This window comes from Camelus dromedarius, chromosome 23, assembly GCF_036321535.1.
Source record: "Camelus dromedarius isolate mCamDro1 chromosome 23, mCamDro1.pat, whole genome shotgun sequence".
Taxonomy (NCBI): Eukaryota; Metazoa; Chordata; class Mammalia; order Artiodactyla; family Camelidae; genus Camelus; species Camelus dromedarius.
This window is the reverse complement of record NC_087458.1, coordinates 10,001,979-10,023,792: the sequence shown is the minus strand read 5'-3', so window position 1 is coordinate 10,023,792 and position 21,814 is coordinate 10,001,979. Positions and strand designations below refer to the sequence as shown.

The following is a 21,814-nucleotide window of genomic DNA, read 5'->3' as shown; positions in this document are numbered from 1 at the left end:
TGGGCCCTGGGCAAGGAATGACCTCACTGTTCCTGCCCAGGCTTGAAGAAGGTGGGGTGTAAGACCACGCGCGGGAGCTGTCTTGGCCTGCAAGCCTCAATACTGTCACACCTTAGTCAGTTGGGGCGGGGGGCGGGGCGGGAGGGTGTCTTCCTGTGCCTCCGTTTACCTAACCACCCTTTTTAAACAGAGGCTTCTTCCCACATAAAAACGCCCACAGTCTTGCGCTAACCTAGGCAGAAAGTTTATGGGCTCTGGAGTGATGGTAGAGGTTCTCAAGAGTGCAGGCCATTGTCGCTGCCTGCGTAGACGCAGGCTCTTCACATCCTTTAATCCAGGTTCTGGTCCCCCATCCCTCTCTTAAGCACTGCCTTCGGCTTCTGCACTGCGGCTCCTTTAAACCTTCCCAGCCCTTGCCCCGCCCCTGGTCCGCCCCGTCCGAGGCGGGAGCGCGCTGAAAACCCCCGGCCCGGCCCGGGGCGCTCCACTCGCGCTGCAGCCCCCGCCTTGAGTACGCAGCTCTCCCGCCTGCGTGAACCGTGAGTAGGAGGGAGGGGCGGGTGGGGCCAGTGTGCGTGTCGCGGGTCTGGCGGTCGGCTTTGTGCGCGGTCTCTAGACAGCAAGAAGCCGGTGCTTGAGACTTGCTCCAGTGAGCTTGGGGATCAAGGGCTGGGAGGCAAGGGTCCGATGACTGCTCTGCCCCGCCCCGGCTTGTCAGATCTGTCCCTCAGCCCTGACCCGGCATTGTTGAGCGATGAGGTCAGGCAGTGTTGCGAGTGCATAGACGGGGCGTCCGTCCGCAGCAGGGACTCGGGGACTGCGCCCCAGCCGCCTGCTCCAGCTCCGGCTCCTCGCTGGAGTGAGGAAAGGGGGGCATCAGGGATTACCAGGCTGACCCCGAGTGACGGAGCTTACAGGGTCCCGGCGCCCACTCTGGCCAGCTCCTCGCCACCGGGGCTTCCCGCGCGACCCTTCACTTCCTGGTTCCAGGAGCACGTGTGGGTGCTACCTGCCCTGTGCGTCCCCGAGGCAGTCCTTTCTGTTCATCCTCCTGCAGCCTTTTTGGGAGAGGACTCGGGAGTCGCGGGTTGGGACGAGGAGGCTTCGTGCGCAGGTCCCGCAGTGGCCTGGCCTTCCCGGGTTCGGCGGGAGTTGAGGGTCCAGTCGCCTCCAGAAGAGTCTCCGGATCTCGAACATCTGGGAGACTGCAGCCCTGACTGCGCCCCGGGGTGCTCTGCCTGTAGGAGGTGGTATTGGGATAGAATGGCTGCTTTCCAGGCCTCCAGCCCCTACAGGAGCCGATGCCCCCACCCTTTGCCCCCTGCTGCTGGGAAAGTCGGTGGTGGCCGCGGGCGGGCGGGCAGGCGGGCTGCCCAGACCACTGCGTCACCCCAGCGGCGGGCGGTGGGTGACTCATCCCGCAGTAACGGCCCAGGGCGTGGCGGGGGGGGGGGGGCCGGCTGTGGAGGCCGGACCAGCGGGACCGGAAGTGGACTGCCGCCTTCCCCCGCTCTGCAGGCCTCCTGGAGTCTCCTGGAGCCGACACCGGGGTAGTTCTAGGGGAACCTGGTATTTGTGACTAGAAAGGGTTGGAAGTGAGCATGGACTGGTGTGGAGATCCGGTGTAGGAGGAGACCTGTGGCTCTCCTAGTTTTCTGACTTAGAACACCAGACAGCTCCTTGCCTCCAATTCCCCCATGTGATTTCTCCTTCCTAGTCCACGGGGAAGACTTAAAACTGCAGGGAAGGCCAAGGTAGGGTGGGGCTAGCAAGGCCCTACCCTTCCTATTATTAAGAAATAGTCTTTGTCCAACTGCAATTCTCACCACACCCCCAACACCACAGTCCCTCTTTTGCCCCCTGGGGATTGGCCTCCAATCCTTTCTCCCCCGCCCCATCCCTTCTCTCTCCAGGACTTTGAGGTGTGGGGTTCTCTGGCTCAGAATGTACCTTCTGTTCCCATTTCTCCTAAACTATAACCTTGAGTCTAACTTCTCTACTCGCAAACCTGTAACTTCCCCATCTCTTCCAAATCCCTCCATACCCTTCACGGCTGCTTCCTTGAGGAATCCTTTGCACCTGTCTTTACTGAGAACTGCCAAGAAGGGGCCCCTTTCCCAAGGATCGCACTTCTGTCCCTGGTGCTCGGAGCCTCCTCCCCACTCCTTCTGCGCTGAGTGGACGTTTCTGCCCAGTACCCCCACCCTGCCCCATTCCTGTGTTTGGTACACAGAAGCCATGGCAACAGCCCCCACCATACCCCTCCTCCCCGGTAAGCCTTGTGGCTTCCTGTTTGTGTAACTTCAGCTTTCTCTTCTGCTCACTGACTCTTGATAGTATGGGGGCTGCCCCAAGGCGACCCCTAAATCATGGGTCCCCCACCGTCCTGCTTCTGCCTACTCCCTGTAGCACTTCACTTCAGGGACAAGTACCCCCATTTTGCCCTTTCAGAATAGTCAGTGCCAACTCTGAATTGAGAAGTTCCCCTGTGCCCTCTCTGTACAATGAATGGAGAGTCCCTTTGTCTTCCCAATTGAACTCCCCAGCCAGGAGCCCTCGAATCCTCCCACCCCCACCCCATGTCCGCCTTTTCTTTGGCGGAGGCCTAGGGTGGGGTGAGGTAAGCTTCCAGCCCAGGGTCTGGGTGGGGCTAAGGGCTGGGGTACCTTTTGTGGCTCCTCCCCTTTTCCCAACTATTGTAACCTTGTGAGTGGGGGTGAGGGCTGTTCCCACAGCTGTAGGCAGCTCTGGAGCTTAGGTTACTCACAGCCAACCCACCCCCCAAGTCGTTCAGCTGTCGTTTTCCCTTTGGATCCCCAGCTCTGGACACCTCCCACACAGCTTCCCCCGACCCCAGTAGGCAACTGGCTACCTTCCCTCCTTTAAGGGAGAGCCAGGGTAGGTCCCCTGGATGCCACTCCAGCCCCAGCAGCCACAGCCCCTCGGCGCTGAGCTGCCTGTGGGGGTGGGCTGGCTGGGCCTGGCTGGGCCTGGCTGGGCCGCCTTCTCCCAGAGCTCTGCCTTATGGCTCCAGCACCTCAGGGTCTAGGGCAGTGGCCCCAGAGTGGAGCCGAGACACTGCAGCTGGAGGCTGTGACCTTGCCAGCTGTGTCCAGGCCCCAGAGTCGGGGAGGGGACTTCAACATTCACCCAGAGGTGGGTCTGGGAGGCCGAGTCTGTCCTGCCCATAGGTGACACTGGAGGGGTCACGCCTTGGGCCTGCTCTCCTGGCCTCAGCCTGGTGTCCGGGTTGATCATTCTCCTGTCCTTTCTTTCCCTGGGCCGTAGTGATCCCTGGGCCGCAGGCCACTTGTGTCCCTGCAGACACAGCTCTGAGGCCCAGGTGACCACAGTGACGCTGCTCCCAGAAGTGAGGTCTGGATATTAGGCTGAGAAAAGGGGGCTTACTGGTGGCAGCAGCCTCTGGCCCCCTCTCCTTCCTTCCAAGTCTCCCAACCATGGCCCTGTGGGCCAAGGGTCACAGGCACACGGAGACTGAGTGGCGGCTAGCAGCTGGGGCTGGGCTAAGGGGAGGGAGCCTTGTCTCCCGCTCTCCACAGGCCTCAGCCGCCCCCTGCCCTCCCCTGCCGAGTGTGTGTGTGTGGCCGGTGGTGTGGGTCAAGGCTCAGGCTGACATTTCTTTGGCCCAGCTTTCAGGTCGGGTGTAGTGGGGGTGGGTTGCTCTTAATGAGGTTTAAAAATAACTGATTTATGTGGACGATCTCTGCTGGCAATGTGCAGCTCGATAAGGCCGGTAGGAAGGAGCAGCCCTATTGGAGAGTGGGGGAGGGGCCTGGCCTGAGCCGCACCACCTCTGAGGCCCCTGGGAGCCGGCTGAGAGGTGTGAAGGGGTTTGAGGCAACTGCTGACCCTGTGGCCTGCCCCAGGCCCATTGAGGGGACTGTGGGGTTGTTCAACCTGCTGGGCGGGGGACACAGCGAGCCAGAGTGACTTCATCCCTTAAGTCTGACCTGGCCTAAGGCCAGATATGGCGTGAGGGAGTGTCTCCTTTCCCTCTCCCTGAGCACAGGTGCCTGGCCGGAGGCGGCCCTTTTATGAACAATCAACAGGCTCTAACAGAGCAGAAAGAAAGCCCATCAGGGAGGGGCCAGGGCCAGAAGTGGGGTCCTGTCCCTCCTCTGGTGCTGGCTCCCCCTTGGCAAGGATAGCATTCCCAGGACAGGGCCCTGGGTGCGGGACCTAGGCAGGAGGTGGTGGGTGGGGACAGACTGCCCACAGCAAGGTGCTGCCAACCCAGGCCAGTGGTCAGGAAACAACCCAGTTCTTCCTAACCGAGGTCCTCCAACTAGCCCTCCTGCGTATCTCCCCATCTCTCCCTTTCTTCCCAGGTTTCCCTAAAAATACCCTCCAAGGCTCCTGGATTAGTGCCCTATCCCTGCTGTAACCAATTATCGCAAACTTGGTGACTTAAAGCAACGCACATTTAATATCTTGCAGTTCTAGAGACCCCCGCAGAGGTCTCACTGGCTAAAATCAAGGTATTAGCAGTGCTGCATTCCTTTTGAGCAGCTTAGGGGAGATTTCATTTCCTTGTGTCTTTCAGCTCCTCGAGGCCACCTGCATTGCTTGGTTCACGGCCCGAGACTCTCCAACCTTGACTTCCTTCTCACTTCTCCCTCTCTGACTTGCCTGCCTTCCTCTTTCACTTATAAGGAGCCTTGTTGTGAGCACATTGGGCCCCCTGGGTGACCCAGGGGACTCTCCCTGGTAACTATCTCAAGATCCTTAATTCAATCACATCTGTGAAGTCCCTTTTGCCATATAAAGCAACAGTCATAGGTTCTGGGAATTAGGGCATAGACACCTTTTGGGGCAGGAGGGGAATTATTCTACCTACCACAGCTTCCAGAAAGGAAAGGAGAATATTGGCTGGTTTCTCATGGGAAATTCCTTTTGCCTGCTAAAATCTGTTAAGGGCCTATTCAGACCTACCTCTTCCAGGAAGCCCTCCAGGCTGCTTCTGCCCATACTCCTCTCTGAATTCCTACAACATATGGTCTGACTGTGTAGTTTAATATTTGTCACGTACAACTCTTACCTTTTCATATGTGCATGTGCTTACTTTGTCTCTCTGATGGCACTATGGGCAACTTTGGGACCAAGGACTTCTGTCTCTTCCACAATCCCCAGCACGCATCATGGGTGCTCAATGAAAACCCAGTGGCTGATCGAGGGGAGTCTTCTAGCTCCTGGCATAGATTTCCCAAGCTACTCCATATTCTCCCCAAGTCATTCTCCTTCCCAGAGCTGGAAAAAACAGGGCTGGGGTTAGAATGACCAGCTTGCATTTGCTAAAGTTGACCACCCTGAATGAGGGGCTGAGCCCTCAATCCTGGCCTCATTTACCCTACATTCTATTCCAGGGGGGTTCACACTTCATTCTGGTAGTGGAGCTGTTCAAATGAAATCTAATGGGAATTTAGACTATCAATAATACCAGGCTTAGGAGTGGGGGAACCCAGAGATGCCTGCGTGGTCCCTTAACACCTCCCAGAGTTTGAGCAGGGTGACTCTAGCCCATCCAGGGGTCCAGGTGAGATTTCCCTCCTTTGGCAGCTTTTCTCATCCTTGGGGCCCACCCTGGGAATACGGTGTACGTCCCTGTAGGCAGACTCCCGCACCCAACAGGCTGCAGAATGCTAACCACAGGCCTGGTTGTGTCCTCTTTCCAGCTCCCCACAGCCACCACCGCTCTTCAGAATGGCCAACAGGGGACCTGCCTACGGCCTGAGCCGAGAGGTGCAGCAGAAGATTGAGAAACAATACGATGTGGACCTGGAGCAGATCCTGATCCAGTGGATCACCACCCAGTGCCGCAAGGATGTGGGCCGGCCCCAGCCCGGGCGCGAGAACTTCCAGAACTGGCTCAAGGATGGCACGGTGAGAGCTGGGGCGTCTCCAACCGGAAGTGTCTTGAGAGCGGGGCTGGGTCTGGGAGCCCAGGGATTGTCTCAGCTGAAGAACTGAGGGAACCCCTGTCCCAGGTGTTCCTGAGCTGGGTTGTCTTTATCATGCAAAAGGCCCCTGCTTTCCTCCCTCCTGCTGAGGGAGGTGTGAGGGTGCCTCCCCGTATCAGAAGCCCTGGGTGACACGGAGGAGGAGCTCTAAGGGGTGAGCTAGGGGAGGTGTGTTGTAGTCGGTGATCATCCTCCTTCCCAGAGCTGGAAAAAGCATGTTGGAGCAACGCTGGGCTCAGGCAGGGGGCTGGGCTGGAAGGAGCCTGAGGGTCACTCCAGGTAGAGTCAGAGCTGTCTCTGGTGGAAGAGGAACCTCTGGTTCACTTTGTCTGGTGCCGAGGGTGGTGCATTCTGATCTGTGGTGGGCATGGCCTCACCTCTGTACACCTGCTGTCCTCACCCAGGTGCTGTGTGAGCTCATTAACGGACTGTACCCCGAGGGGCAGGCCCCAGTGAAGAAGATCCAGGCTTCCACCATGGCCTTCAAGCAGATGGAGCAGATCTCCCAGTTCCTGCAGGCTGCCGAGCGCTACGGCATCAACACCACTGACATCTTCCAGACTGTGGACCTCTGGGAAGGTGGGCCAGGCAGGGCGCTGTCCACCAGAGGGCCAGACACTGGGCTGGGCCACCTCTTCCGGGGAGGACGGGCAGGTTTTTGGCACCCTGAGGACAAAGAGTGTTGTGTGTGTGTATGTGTGTGTTATGGAGAAGTTGGTCATGTTGAGGAGCTGGGATGGAGAAGCGTGGGGAGACCAGGACTAAAAGAATTAGGAGCCTGGGCCTGCTGACTTAGTGATAGAGGTGGAGGCCTGGCATCTAGGACCAACGCACCCCCTTTCCCTTCCCAGGAAAGAACATGGCCTGTGTGCAGCGGACCCTGATGAACCTGGGCGGGCTGGCAGTAGCCCGGGACGATGGGCTCTTCTCTGGGGATCCCAACTGGTTTCCCAAGTAGGTGTTGCTAGGGCAGCCCAGGCCCTGCCCATTCCCGCCCCTGGAAAACGCCCTTTACAAAGCACTTCCACATTCCTGTCTCACTGCCCGCAACCTTCCCAGGATGGCCAAGGACTGTTCCTTTTGAGAGATGACGGTGGCTTCAGAGAGCTCAAGGCTCTCTCGGGCAGAGCTGATGCCAGCGCTGGAGCCCACAGAAAGCCTGTGTTCTGTGCAGGGAAGGCATTTACTGGGGCAACCTCCACCCTCCTAACCCGCCCTCCCTTTCCCCCCAGGAAATCCAAGGAGAACCCTCGGAACTTCACGGACAACCAGCTGCAGGAGGGCAAGAATGTGATTGGGTTACAGATGGGGACCAACCGTGGGGCGTCTCAGGCAGGCATGACCGGCTACGGGATGCCACGCCAGATCCTCTGATCCCGCCCGCAGCCCTGCCCCTGCCCGCCGTGAATGGTTAATATATATATATTTTTTTTTAGCAGTGACATTCCCCAAGAGCCCCAGAGCTCTAACGCTCCCCTCTGCCAGGGTGGGGGCCTGGCCTGTCTCCTCTGAGGGGGGAGGCGATCGTGGCCTCCCCACTGTGCTTACTAATACATTCCCTTCTCCAAAACCACCGAAACTGGACCAACTGGCCTCTTTTCCCCCTGGGACCAAAATTGATTTGGGAGGGGGTGTTCACCCCCCTCGCCCTGACATACCTCTTCTCTGTCCTCTGTCCTGTCCTCCCCCTAAGCTCAGTGCCCTAATCCATTCCTTGGCTGGAAGGGGGTGGGGGATCAGGGGTGCTGCCCGATGACCTTCTTGCCACAACTCTGCCTCACCCGCAGCTGTGGCTGCAGGGACTTAGTTGACGGGGAGGGGCCTGTGGCGGCTGCCACCCTGGCCCCAGCTGGACTACACTCACCACGCTTCTGAGGCAGCCTGCCCTGGCAGAGGCCCTCTGGCTTCTCATGTTCCATTCCTCTTGCTGTGGCTAAGGGGTGGGGGTGAGGGCTGCCCACCATGGGCTGGGGCTTAAAGAATCTGAATTTGCTGATTTAAATAAAGCATCTCTGTCTTTTTTTGGATGGACTCTGGCTGTGTCTGGGGCCACAGGGCCCACTGTTGGGAAGGGAGGAATGTAGAGGAAGTGCAGGGACTGGTTCTGGGAAAGAGGGCTTTGAGTTGGAAGGTTGCAGGCACCTCCCCATCTTCGATTTCCTTCCCATCCTTTCTCTCTCTTGGTTTATTTTTACTTATTTTTTGGTTGGGGGAGGTAATTAGGTTTATTTATTTATGTTTAGAGGAGGTACTGGGGATTGAACCCAGGACCCTGTGCATGCTAAGCATGTGCTCTACCACTTGAGCTGTATCCTCTCCTCTTCTCTCTTGGTTTGGGTGAGGGTAGGTTGGGGTTGAGAAGAGACAGGCCCTCACAGCTGCCCTGGGGCTAGAAGCCATGATGGCAGGATGTGTGGTCAGTGTCCACAGGGAGATGGGGCCCTCGCCTACCCACATGCTCCTCCCAGCCAGAAGAGCTCCCAGCCACTGCACAGGGTGGGGCTGGTTGTCCATACAGCCCTGAGTCCTGGCAAGTCTCTGGGTGGGAGGCCTCTCTGGCAGGTGTGGAGCAAGGTGGCCTCTGTTGGAGCTGGCCAGACCACCTCAGAGGCCAAAGGCCAGCGCTTATGGTGAGGAACTGGTGAGCTGGGGAGCGAGCAGAAAAGAGCTGGTAGTGATGGCTGGAGGGGAGGAAGACTTGTTGACCATCCCAGGCACTTGCAAGCTGCCTGCTGGCAAGAGCCTAGCCGTTCTTCTAGGTGAGTGGTCTTGGACCAAAATAATTTTGGGGTCAGGTTGTCCTGCGCTCCTAACCCCGAACAAGACATTCATGCTCCACCTGGAGTTTCCAACCCCATGGCCTCCCCATCAGACCCTGTGTCTTCCTAGAAACCCTAGGCCAGCCCTCACTTCAGCTCCCACCCCCATCAGCCAGCCGCAGGGCCTGGCCTCCATTGTCTTTCTCCCCCTTTCTACTTCAGGGCATCTGTTTCCCTAGGAGGGGAAAGCCGCAGCATTGTGCCTGAGGGTGACAGATTGTGCAGTTGTGGATAGCCAGAGAGCTTTCATTCTTCTTCCTCCCATCCCTCTGTGGCTCCCTCTGCCGAGACACACCTACTGCGTGTCAGGCCCCAGGCCTGTGCTGTCCATTAGCCTTGAGCTCAGCGGCTCCCGCCCCATCTAAGCCCCACACCACAGGCGAGATGATATTTGCTTGCTTGCTGTACTGCCTTGGGCTGTGGCACAGATAAGATAGGCTGCGGCCTATGTGCAAATTCCCAGGGGTTTAGCTGACACTCCACCCCTTTATCTCTGCCTGGAAGGCTTCTGGAATGCCAGTAAGGGAGAGTGATGTCACTGCAGAGACAACATTGAATTTACTGATATTTAAACTAAGAAAAAAACCCATTCGCACCCTTCTCTGGTTTAACTATTCATAGCTATAGAATATTGGCTGCGCGCCTCAGGACTTTCTGAGACTAGCCTGCCAGAGCCAAGGCAGAGCCGCTGCCTTCTCCGGGCGGGTTCCCACTGTGGCTCATGAGGTGGATGGTACTGCATTATGTCCCTCATTTTGTTTCCAGATTTTTGCCGAAATAGCCTCCATACCCCGCTTACTGAATTGAGACTCGAGGACAGAGTTTTGGATGAAGTAGAAAAGGCAGCTTTATTTATTTGCCAGGCAAAGGAGGTCACATGGGCTAATGCCTCTAGGACAGTGAGCCATCTTCGTGGCTGCAGCCATCACCACTGTGAGGCACCTCCGTGTCTCCCCTCAGTCCATCTCGCTGCAGGTTCAGCTAAAGGGCCTCCACTGACACCTCAATATTTGGTTTTGTTGTCTGTCTGCTTTGTAGCATTTTGTTCCATCTGAGGTCACAGTTGCGTCCCTACTTTGGCCCCTCGCATCTCCCCTGGCCCTCCCTCGGGCCCTGGAGCCCGGAATGGATCCCAGCCCTGGGATTAGAGTGGCACCACGTCTCCTGCCATCTAGCAACTCATTCCCCACACTGGTGTGTCCTGACCCTCTGTGCCTGCGGGACAGTTCCTGCTGCCCCAAACAACCTCCCTTTCAAGGGATCACCATGGCTCACTCCTCTCTCTCCTTCAGGTCTTTGTTCAAATGTCACTTCCCAAGTATGGCCTTCCCTGGCCACTCCATTTAAAACTGCACACTCCACCCTCAGTCTGCACCCCATCCTCCTCCCCTGCTTTCTCCTATCACCACCTGATACTCAATATATTTTACTTTTTTATTTTCTGTCTCCACCCATAGAATGTACACTCTGTAAGGGCAGGCGTGTGTTGGTTTTGTTGATGTAGAGTAATGCCTGGAATGTTGTAGGTGCTGGATAAATATTTGTTGAATGAAAGAATGAATGAATGAACAAATGTCACACTACCCTCACTCTCCCAAATCCCCTTGCCTGGTGCCCAGCCAGCCCAAGTTCTCAGCGACCCAGTCTGTCATTGGATCTGAGATGGAACCAGCTGTCTGTCAGTTTCCAATGCTCCTCATTGTTCATTTCCAAAAGGTAAAAACCTGAGAAGCCAGTTCTCCCTACAACAGAACGGAGGTTGGGAAGGGAGTGGAGAGTGGTTTGTGTGCTCTGGGCAAATTGAAGGTGCATTGAATATTTGGCAGAAAAAATGGGAGGCCAGGAGGAGGAGATAGGAGCCAACTTTGGTTCATTTACTCCTTGCCTTCAAACTTGAAGCAGAAAATCACTGTGGAGGTAAAGGGAAAGTAGGCTTGGCCCGTGGTGGTTACTGGGAAGGAGAGTTGGAGAAGAAAGGCAGAGAGGAAGAGGAGGAGGAGCAGGAGAGGGGCGGGAGGAGGTGGGGGAGAAGGAAGAGGGCTTCAGAGTGTGGCTCAGTTCTGTGCCATCTATTTCTGTGCACTGTGCACACTCAGGTGTATGAGAACTTCCAGGACCAGGGCTCAGGGCGTGCAGGTTGGAGGAGATGAATCTGTGACTGTGCGTGGAGGCTGCCTTTGTGTATGTGTTTACCAAGAACTGAGGACTGTGGGTGCAGAGAGGTGTGTGTCCGGTGTGTGTAGGCAGAGCGTAAGTGTCTGAGCATTTGTACATGGCCCCATGGAGAACAGTATGTCCGTTCCTCCTGTGCAGCCCAGGGAGGCATTTGAGAGCTTGGCAGAGGGCCCACGGAGCCGTGGAACAGGGAAAGGGCTGGACAGGAGGCCCCAGGGAGGGAACAATACAGGGCCTGGGATTAAATTTGTTGAAGAGAAGGCTAAAGGGTAAATTAATGACTGTCTCCTTGCAAAGAAACAAGAGTTAGTCCCAGTGGCTAGGGAGGTAGATTAAAAGAAAATGCACTGAAGTTGCACCTAGGGAAATTTAGGTCAGACGAGGAAAAATGATCCTCTTGACTCTGAGGCATTATTAGCCTCTGGACTCTCTTAAGGGTCAAGAGGAATGTCTTTCAATAATAGGACAAATCTCATCTTCTTAATGTGGAAAATGGGCAATTCTGCCTGGGAACACTCATACACACACCCATTTTTTCTTTCATGTATTCATTCATTCAACAATTATCGGGGTTCTCCCTGCCAGGCCTTAGGGGGGACATGAAGGTTATTAATACATGATCTCTTTGCTCCAAAAGTGCATAGTCCTGTAGGGGAGATGAAGTATGGATAGGAGCCATGATAATTCAGGAAGCCAGTGATAGGTGCCTTTGGAGAAACGCAAATAGGACTCTTCGGGAAGATCACTCACCAACCTCCTGCAGCCCCAGATCATTTCTGGAGTAGAGGCTGGTGGTGATGTCATGGTGAGCTGAGGCTGCATATCTCAGGGATCCTCTCCACACACACCCCTACCCCAGTCTGCCCAGGGGAGTGGGGCTGCTGGCTGGTGAGGGTGGGGGATGCCCCTCTGGGAAAAGGAGCAGTCATTGGCTCTGTGGTCAGAGGTCAAATTTCAGTGGGGGTGGAGGGGCTACTCTTTTCCTGCCTGGAGTGGGGGTGGGCAAAGAGGCCTGAGTCAGGGTGAGAACCAGGGATTGGGTGGGGACAGATCAACATCACTGGTGGATGGTGAGTGGAGAGGGACCATACGAACATTTCCCTAGACACTGGGGCTGTCACATCATCTCACCCCACTGTTGGTAGGGCCTGAATTTTGAGTTGTGTTTCTATTAGAGAAACGTGGCTCAGTGTGCAGCTGAACCATCACGGAGATGGTGATGATGGTGATGTTGACAATTCACTACCATGTTTCTGCTAGTCCCTGTGCTAAGAACTTTACCTGTATTTTGTATTTATTCTCTATTTCAAAAAATATTTGTTTAGCACCTGTTCCAGGTGAGGCATCTACTGGGTGCTAGGGGATACAGCAGTCAACAAGGCAAATATAGTCTGTTTCCTCCTGGGAGGAGCTAGAAGGACAGAGAGCCAATTGTAGTATCATGTGACTTGTGGCCACGCTAAAGGGAGTCTAGATGAAAACCCTCAGGAGGGGACTTGGCCCAGCCTTGTTGGGGGGGTGCTTAGTGGCATCAGTGAAGATTTCTGAGAGATAGTGAGGTCTGCACTGAGAGTTTAAGGATAATTAGAAACATGAGGGAGAGGCCAGTGGTGGCGAGGAGGACAGTGCTCTCGGCAGCGGTGTGGCATGGGCTGGAGGTGGGGATGTGTAGGGCTGAACGGTAGAACTGGGTGTGTTTAGAGGCGGGAGGGGTGGGTCTGAGAAACACACATCATCAGAGGGGCTTCAATGTCGAATGAAAAATTTAAGACCTTTCATTAAGGACAGAGGGAGCCACAGAAGGATTTTAAGTAGGGTGATGAAGAGATGAGAGTTGAGTTTTAATTTAGATAATTTCCTTAGGCTGCAGGGTAGAGAATGGTCCAGGTTTGGAGAAGACAGATGAGAGAGGCAGGATGACTCCAGGAGGTTACTGCTGTAGTCCAGGCGGAAGTGAGAGCGGCCTGGGGAAGGAGGGCCAACGGGGTTGGAAATAAGACACTGGATTTCAAAATTGCTCAGTACTCTGTGCAGAGGGAAAAAGGGGGAGAGGGACCCAGAAAGACTGGCTTCTGGCTTCAGCAATTAAGCAAACGGTATCTGTCGATGGGATGGAAATCCAGGAGAAAGGGGCTTAACCGCCACCACAAAACAGTATTCCCTCCCATTGTACAGATGAGGAAATTGAGGCTAAGAGAGCAAAAGTAACTTACAGAACCCAGCAGGTGGCTGAACTGGGATTTAACCTTCTGGCAGAAGAAGTCTAAGCTAATTGCTCCCCACATTGTGGAGCTCCCCGGCTTGATGGTTGACCCCAGGGCAGGGTGCAGCTTGCAGCCAGCATGAACTGTGGTTTTTCAGTGGGTAGAGGCCAGGGCCACAGAGAGGAAGAGAGAGGTCAGGCCTGAGAAGAGATACAGGAAGTTCAACTCTACAGCAGCCACCTGCTCCCTTACACCAAGGCAAATGGAGGTCTGGCAGCTCCAGAAAGGAACTGGTGGTGTGACCCTGAGGTCCAGCCCCTGATCTTCCAACTTGGGGTTTCTGTCCTCAAGGCTCCTGGACCTTTTTGAAGACCCCCTGACAGCCCAACATCTCCCTCCAGCAATAAAAGCTACCACAACCACCAGGACGATATCTGAGAGGTATACTTTCAAGGCACTTCCAAATCTATTAATTCCAGGGAGACTTGTCACCTCTTGGGAAGACTTGAATATTTTTACACCCTTTGGAGAGAAGAGAGAAATGGAAACCTAGAGACTGGAAGTGATGGGCCAGGGCTCCAGGGTTCTTGAGAGCAGAAATCAAACCTTATTTGTCTTCATATGGCTCATGGTTCTCAGAACAGTAGTACTAGACCCAGAAGGGACTCAGCCAAGTTCATGGTTTTGAATTGGTTCTACATGTACTAGAATCCCGGTCTCTGGTTGTTCACTGCATGTTCAAAATGTCCATGTCAAGCAGCCCTGGAGATGGGGCTGTCTGAAGACTCTAGCAGACATAGGATGGTTGGGATGCCTCAAGCCCCATCCTGTATCTTCCCCCAACTCTGCCACCCTTCAAGTGACATCCTCAGACTGCCAGCATTGGAATCACCTGGGCTGCTGGTTTGAAATACAGATTCTGTTAGTCCTACTAGACTCATTAGGCTGGAAGTCTGTGGTGGAGGTGCCGGGGACAGTGCCTTGAATTTGCATTTGAAACTGGCGTCTCCCATATTTTTTAGGCAGCGCTGTCCTCAGAGATTCAGAGAGAAGTTTCTCCAACAAGAAAATTGAGGTCTGAGCAAGTCCTGGCTGATGCCTTGAATGGGAGTTGTCCCCACCCCCTCCCTGCACTGTTTGGTGACTGTGGCTGGGTTGCCAAGGGAACCAGGCTGTGTAACTTCCTGGCTTTGGCGGTTTTCCCCTTCTTGGCCTTATCTCAGCATCCGCCACCCAGTCCAGGGCCCGTGCGGGTCACGTAGGAGGGGAAGCTTGTGCCAGGCGTGTGGAGGCATGTCCAGGGCACCAGGGCAATGCTGGCCCAAGGACCTGGGGCGAGCAGGAGGGTGGAGATGAGGTTTTGAAGAAGGTGGAGAGGCTGCAGATTTGTTAATGTCTTTCTCCTTGGCCTGAGGTTATCTGCCCAGTAGGAGTGTGGCCAGGTAGAGGGGTTGCAGGGATGACGTAGTATGGGGTTCTCTCTGCCACTTCTCTGGAGCTGCAGCATTCATGCACTGCTCCCCCCTCTCTAGGGGGTTTGGGGGGGAAAGTTATGTGCTAATATCAGAAGGTGATTTTGCCCTCCTGGTCTGTGCCCTCTCCTTCCCTCCCTCCTGCTCTAGACCCAGGGCCTCCAGCCAAACGCAGGCAGCATCTAGCAGTCCCTACTTCCACTCCCACCCTAACCTTCTTCCTCCCCCTCTTTCCCTCCACCCCTGCTCTTCCCCTGGAGCTCACAGTCTTTCTCCTTGGCCTTGAATTTCTTCTTGCTCCTCAAATTCTCCTCCCCTACCTGATCTCTCAGGCTGTAGCAGGAAGACCCTTCAATTTTTAAGAACAAGCAAGCAAGAGAGTTTTGAAAGAAGCAGGCAGGCAGCAAATTCCTGGAGTAAAATAATTCATGCATTTAAGTATTTATTTATGTTTTAAGCCATCCTTTGTTTTAGAAAGACTTGAGGCAATTTTGAGAGTTCAAGTATTCCAGGAAGAGGGGGTCGGGGTCGTGAAATAGCCTCTCAGGCATCCTTGCAACTGAAAGGATTTACAGTCTGATTCCTGGTCGTGTTTATACTACACTGAGGACAAAGACATTCCCCCCACCCCATAATATCCCCCTGCTCAGCGGAAAGGAAGAGGGAAGAGAACCACCAGGCACTATGCAAACTGATTTCTGAGCCTGGTCTGCTTTTCACAGCACCTCTCTTTTGGGCTATTACCCATTTCACAGATGAGGATATAAGGCCAGGTGGTTAGGCAGGTTACTGATGGTCTCTCAGCTGTAAGTGGCTGAGCCAGGGGTCAAACTCTGCTGGTCCGACTCCAAAATCAGTCACTACTTTCTTTTTCACTATGCTGTCTTAGGAGCACAAGCAACTCACAAAAGAACTCCTTCCAGGCTGTCCTCCTCGATAGAATTGTGGGCTAGCTACCAGCCTAGGAAATGGTGCTTTACTGAGACCTGAACAGGCATCTTAGGGTTCCTGTCACCGGCAGGTGTCCCCCCTTAAGATGGGAGCGGAAGCTGCTTTGTAGAGGCAAGTCCAGAGGAAGGATGTTGGGGGTCTCTATCCTGGGGAACTGCCAGGCTGAGCGTAGCAAAGGAGTTTGGAGGAAACATGAGTGCCGTAGACCACCGCCAACCAACATCTCCATGAGCTTAACGCCCTCTTCTACAGGAACGTGGAAGCCCCATCTCTTTTGCCTATAAACACAAAATGCCGCAAGCCCTATCAGTAAACAGAGAATGCTGTGGCCATCAAGTCATCGGCTGCTACTGCCAACTCAGGATGCAGACAAGCAGGCTGCCTGGCCTCTGAGCCACCCCTAACTGAGGGGACTCAGAGTGTGAAAGGACAGATACTGGCCCTGGATAGCTAGGTGCTTGTCAAAGGAATGATTTCTATGAGCCCAGACATTTGCTCCCTCCCATACATAGAAAAAGGCTAAATTCTTTAACTTGAGATGTCTAGTTTTCTTTAGTTAATGCTAATCTTTTAATGTTCTGACTACCTGGTCTTAATTGTAAAACTCCTATATATCCTGGCTTGTCCCCTACCTTTTCAGAACAGTCCCTCAGAGCTATCTGGGAGGCTCTCATCCCAGGCTTGAAGGGGTTTGAGACCTCAAAAATGTCCACTGAATACAACTCTCAACTTTTAGGCTGTGCATTTATTTCAGTCGACATGCGCATTGTACACATGTGGCCCTGCTACCCCCAGTCCACACCCAGACCCAGCACCTCTGATCCCTGTGAGAGAAAGAGAGAGAGAGAGAGAGAGAGAGAGAGAGAGAGAGAGAGAGAGAGGAGAGATAGACAGAGTGAGTGAGAGACAGGGAATCAGCCTCCTTTCTCACTGCTCTTAGACGGAGACACGCTCTATTGAGAGGCCAGACTTTTCATATTAACCAAATGGCTCCTCTGGGTCCAGTCTCCCAGGCTCCTCCCATTTAAATGTGCTTATTCATCTCAGAGTCAAAATTCCTAACCCTTCTGCCTCAGCCAGTGTGGGGAGCATCTCAGGAGAACAGCGGGGTGGGGCCTGCCTGACCCAGCGCCTGGGAAGGCCTCAAAGCCCAGAGGGGTGAGGAGGAGCTGTGGGACCCAGTGCAGCCCCCGGCGCCCTGCTCCCAGCACCCAGCACCTCTCCTGGCTCTGGGCTCCTAGCCCCCGGCCAGCAATCCAGGGGGTTTACTCGGAGACTTCTCTGGGAGTGGCGACTCTGTAGGAAGGGTCAGGCAGCCAGAGGTGGGGTTAGGGCTGGGCAGAGAATCCGGATCTGCCCTCTTCCTCCGGCGGCTGCAGCCTCTTAAACCTCTATTGTTCTCATCCCTCCGCTTGCTGGGCACTGAGAGGGCTGAACATGGGGCAGAGCTGAGGAGGAGGGTGAAATGAGAGCTTGGGCTTTGGGGTAGAAGGAAGACCCCAAAGATGCACAGCAAGTAGAAAAGAGAGGAAGAAAAGGAAGGGCACTGCGGAGAATGTGGAAGAGGACGGTGAGGGCAGGAGAGGGCGGAGCGCAGCTGAGATCCGGAGGTGAGAGCAGGGGCACCGCCCCAGCCCCATCAGACACGTCTGAGCATCTGAGCCAAGTTCTAATGCGAAGGGAAAGGTTGCCTCCCTACTTATCAGGGGTGGAACTGAGTTTTGTGAGGCCTGAAGCTTATAGAATTTTGGAATCCCTGTTTAAGAAAAACAGTACAAAATTAGCTACAGGAGTAAATATTTATTTAGAATAATGGCACAACAAATTATACGTTTAAAAAATCTGGCAAATACTATAAACATCATAACATCTGGAAGAATAACAAGACTTGTATGAATTCACTGCCTGAAACAACTCTAAAATAGTTTTTTTTTAATTTTTATTGAAATATAGTGGATTTACAATGTTAGTTTCATGTGTACAGCAATGCAATTCAGTTACACATATACCTACATATATATAGTTTAGATTCTTTTCCATTACAGCTTATTACAAGAAATTGAATAGTTCCCTGTACTATACAGTAGGCCCTTGTTTATCTGTTTTTTTTTTTATTTAGTGGTGTGTATCTATTAATCCCAAACTAATCCATTACCCATCTTCCCCTTCCTGGTAAACACAGTTTGTTTTTTATGTCTGTGAGTCTATTTCTGGTTTGTAAATAAAACCTAAAATAATTTTTACCCTTATCTTTTTTGCCTGCTTATTCTTTGTCTCTTCACACAACAGTGATTTTATGATATTACTTTATATAAAGAGAATAGAGCAATAATTCAGTTTTTCTGCTGGCATGATTTTGATCAAATACTTTTATTATTGATAGATTAGAATATTTCTTTCATTTCAGTTTCCTGGTAAAGTCATATAAACTTTTTGATTGCTGTCAAATTTGGGAAAATCTGGGAAGATTCTTTCTTATATAAGTTGAAGAATTTCAGGACATTGTTCAGAAATTAATCTAAAGTATTCTTTGAGTTGATGTTACTTATTGACCAGATTGTCATAGGTCCTCATTTTAATGTATTAATGTGAGTTTCAAGCAATCTCCACCAATGTCAGTGTTTTATGTCAAATCAATAAGAAATTTAATATTTTCCTAATATGTTGATATGATTTTCTTCCCCTTGTTAATTGGATCATTACATAATCTAAGTCCTTGTTTATTCAGTTCAAAATTTATTTAGTCCTCTTATTGAATTACATTTTTTGGTAATCTGAAATTTTTCGTTTCAATTTGCTTCTCAATTTCAAAATAATTTCTACTAATTTCATGGTTCATTTTTATTACTTTTGTTTCATGAACCCATTCATTTCTTTTATGGAGATATAATTGACATATAACATTATATTAGTTTCAGGTGTACAACTCAATGATTCAACATTTGGGTATATTGTGAAGTGATCACCACTAGAAGTCTAGTTAACATTCATCACACACATAGTGACAATTTTTTTTTCTTATAATGAGAACTTTTAAGACCTAATCTCTTAGCAACCTTCAAATATGCAATACAGTACTATTAACAACAGTCACTGTGCTATACATTACATCCCCAGGACTTATTTATTTTATAACTGGAAGTTTGCACTTTTGACCCTCTTCCTTGCCTCTGGCACTCGCCAGCCTAGACTTTCTATCTATGAGTTCTCTAGGTTCCATGTGTAAGTGTGATCATGTGGTATTTATCTTACTTTTGTCACTGAGCATAAAGCCCTCAAGGTCCATCCATGTTGCTGCAAACAGCAAGATTTCATTCTTTTTTATGACTGAATAACATTCCATTGTATATATACACACCACATTTTGTTTATCCATTGATGGACACTTAGGTTGCTTCAATGACTGTCTATTGTAAATAATGCTGCAGTGAACGTGGGGCACATGTATCTTTTTGAATTTTTCTGAGTTAGTGTTTTTGTTTCCTTTGGATAAACACCCAGAAGTGGACTTACTGGATCATATAGCAGTTCTATTTTTAATGTTTTGAGGAATCTCCATACTGTTTTTCATAGTAGGTGCACCAATTTATATTCCCACCAGCAGTGCACAAGGGTTCCCTTTTCTCCACATCGTCCTCAACACTTGTTAGCGCTTGTCTTTTGGATAACAGCCATTCTAAGAGGTGTGAGGTGATACCTCATTGTGGTTTTGACTTGTGTTTTCCTGATAATTAATGATGTTGAGCACTTTTTCATGTACTTGCTGGCCATAGGTGTGTCTTCTCTGTAAAAATGTCTATCGAAAACCTCTGCCCATTTTTCAATTTTTTTTTCTGTTAACGTGCATGAGTTCTTTATACACTTTGAATCTTAACCCTTATCAGATTTATAATTTGCAAATATTTTCTCCCATTTGCATTTTCCTGTTGTCAATAGTTTCTTTTGCTATGCAGAATAAATCCATTGATTTTAAAGTAAATTTTCTGTCCCTTAATACGTATACATAAAGTTGACAAAAGAAAAAACTATGCTCTTGATATAATCCCAATCTATGAATCTCACTTGTATTATTTAAATCTTTAAAAAATAGTTCCCAAAATGCAGTTTAGAAAGGCATATGCAAGTTGTATCAACTTTTTGAAAATATATTATAGACTGTCAAAATATCACTGCTATGTAGCAAGGTGTGGTAGGCAGAACAGTGCACCTTCCCTCCTCCAAATATCCACCTCTGAATTCTCAGAACTGTGAATATTTTCTTACAAGGCAAAAGGGACTTTGCAGATATGGTTAAATTAAGGACCTTGAGATGGGGCGATTATCTTGGATTATCCAGATGGGCCCAACCTAATCACGAGTCCTTAGAATCAGGGAACCTTTCCCAGTAGAGGGAGATGTGACTGGTGTGGAGTGAGCAGAGAGATGCAATGTTACTGGCTTTAAAGATGGAGGAAAGGGGTCATGGGCCAAGGAACATAAGTGGCCCTTACAAACTAGATAAAGGATTCAGCCTAGAGCCCTCATAAGGAATGCCACCCTGCTGACACTTTGTTTTTAGCCCAGTGAGACTCTCCTTGAACTTCAGAATTGTAAGATAATACCTTTGTGTTTTAAGCTACTACGTTTGTGGTAATTTGCTGCAGCAGTGGTGGAAAAATAATACACAACTATTGAATAATTTTAAATGGAAAGACTATCTCATTCTACTTAGAAACATCCAACTAGGGATGTGTGTTTAAAATTATCTATGAGAAGAAGGCAAAAAGAAAACAGATTACGGTCAGAAAAACAGAAGTAGTCAATGAGTTTAGGTCCTCCAGAGGCAGCTTTTTCTCTGATGAGATGGAGGCTGTGTTGATAATTATATATGTTGCATTACTGGGTCTCTTCCTGGCCAGAGACAACTTCAGTTTTGCCCAGGTATTGGTATGAACAGAAACCTCACTTAACAGTTTTACACCATGGAAGGTTAGAATTTTTTCACAGAGGAACTTCTGGCTTTGTTCATTTCAAACCTTGTTTTTCCTTCACTGCAAATACTCTTGGTGTTGGGCATCGAAGCACACTGTCCCATGGAGAATATGGACAGCACTTTCTGGTCCAGACATCAGGTGAGGTAGCAGGTGGATTGGTGAAAGGAATGTTCCAAGCAGCCATTCCTCCACCAGGACAGCAGGCAGTAACTTAATGATCTGCATCAATGATGGAGAACCATAAAAATCTGTTTCACTAAACCAAAAATCAATGTATCCCGAACTCAACTTATTTTGCAAAGGGCTCATGCAAATGGAAGGCCTGAAGCTTACGCACTGAGAGCTTTGAAGTAAATTCAAACAAAAGTCTGGGGGTCCCTTACCCGGCACTCTGTCATCCCCCTCCTTCCTGCTTCAGTCTTACACTTTCCTTCAGAGGGGTTGCCTGGGTTGAGAAAAGATCACTAACTTTTGTGTTTGGACAGTTCTCTCTCCTGGCCTCAGTTTCCTCCATTGAGCTGTGGCTGTGAGGACTGAGTGGGACTCGTAGGGGAAGCATCCAATCCACAGGGGGCTGGTTACTTCACCTTCCTTCCTCTCTGGGCTGTAGGAAGAGGCCAGGAAAGGAAGGGTGCCAGGGACAGAAAAGCCCCCCTCATTCCTAAGCTTTCCCACTTCAGGCCTGCCCCTGGAGGGTAGCTACACTGGCCTCCCCCTCCCTCTGATCCCACCTCCAACACTTTGTGCACCCCCCCCCATCCCAGGTCTTTTCAGGATCCCAAAGGAGATAAGGCTGGGAAATCTGGGGAAGGAATGTGAAGCTTGCCGGATTTAAGTCATTTTAAAAACAGCTGGAGGACCTGGTCTTCCTGCCGTCACTGGTCACTGGCCTGGAGCTTGTGAACAGCCCTGAAAGCCCCGGGCTCTGCAGCCAATCCTTCAGCCCGGAGTAGGTCACAGGAGGCAGCCTGGCTTTGAAACACAAAAGTTAGGGTGGAATAAGCTTCCAAAATGTGGGCCGTGAGGATCTGGAGAGAGATTTGGGAGTGGGCGAGTAGCTCACAGAATTGCAGAGTCACCATTTCTTTTCGGCCCAAGAGTTCAGCTTATCAGCACTGGAGGAAAAAATGTACTTGGGTTGGAAGGTTTTGTGAGGCTTGGAGCAGGCTTGGCTGTGGAGGTCAGTTTAGTTTTGTCCTTGCAGGTTGGGAGATATAGGTGCCAAATCAAACTGGGAAAATC

General features: G+C 51.4%; 1 protein-coding gene across 1 annotated transcript; it reads left to right on the top strand.

Moving 5' to 3' along the window:
* Positions 1–382: 382 nt before the first annotated feature.
* On the top strand, positions 383–8,005 carry TAGLN2 (transgelin 2). The gene is made up of 5 exons (XM_031435994.2): positions 383–539; positions 5,694–5,901; positions 6,383–6,557; positions 6,830–6,932; positions 7,211–8,005. Exons 2-5 carry the CDS (start codon positions 5,722–5,724, stop codon positions 7,350–7,352), a joined length of 600 nt encoding a protein of 199 aa, XP_031291854.1. The 5' UTR covers positions 383–539; positions 5,694–5,721; the 3' UTR covers positions 7,353–8,005.
* The last annotated feature ends 13,809 nt before the right edge of the window (positions 8,006–21,814 follow it).

What these genes read in the sequence shown, in the direction of transcription:
- TAGLN2 (XM_031435994.2), top strand. Translation starts at nt 5,722, where the DNA reads ATGGCCAACAGGGGACCTGCCTACGGCCTGAGCCGAGAGGTGCAGCAG. An exon ending in ACTGGCTCAAGGATGGCACG is followed by an intron (nt 5,902 to 6,382) that starts GTGAGAGCTGGG and finishes GTCCTCACCCAG; the next exon opens with GTGCTGTGTGAGCTCATTAA. An exon ending in GACTGTGGACCTCTGGGAAG is followed by an intron (nt 6,558 to 6,829) that starts GTGGGCCAGGCA and finishes TTCCCTTCCCAG; the next exon opens with GAAAGAACATGGCCTGTGTG.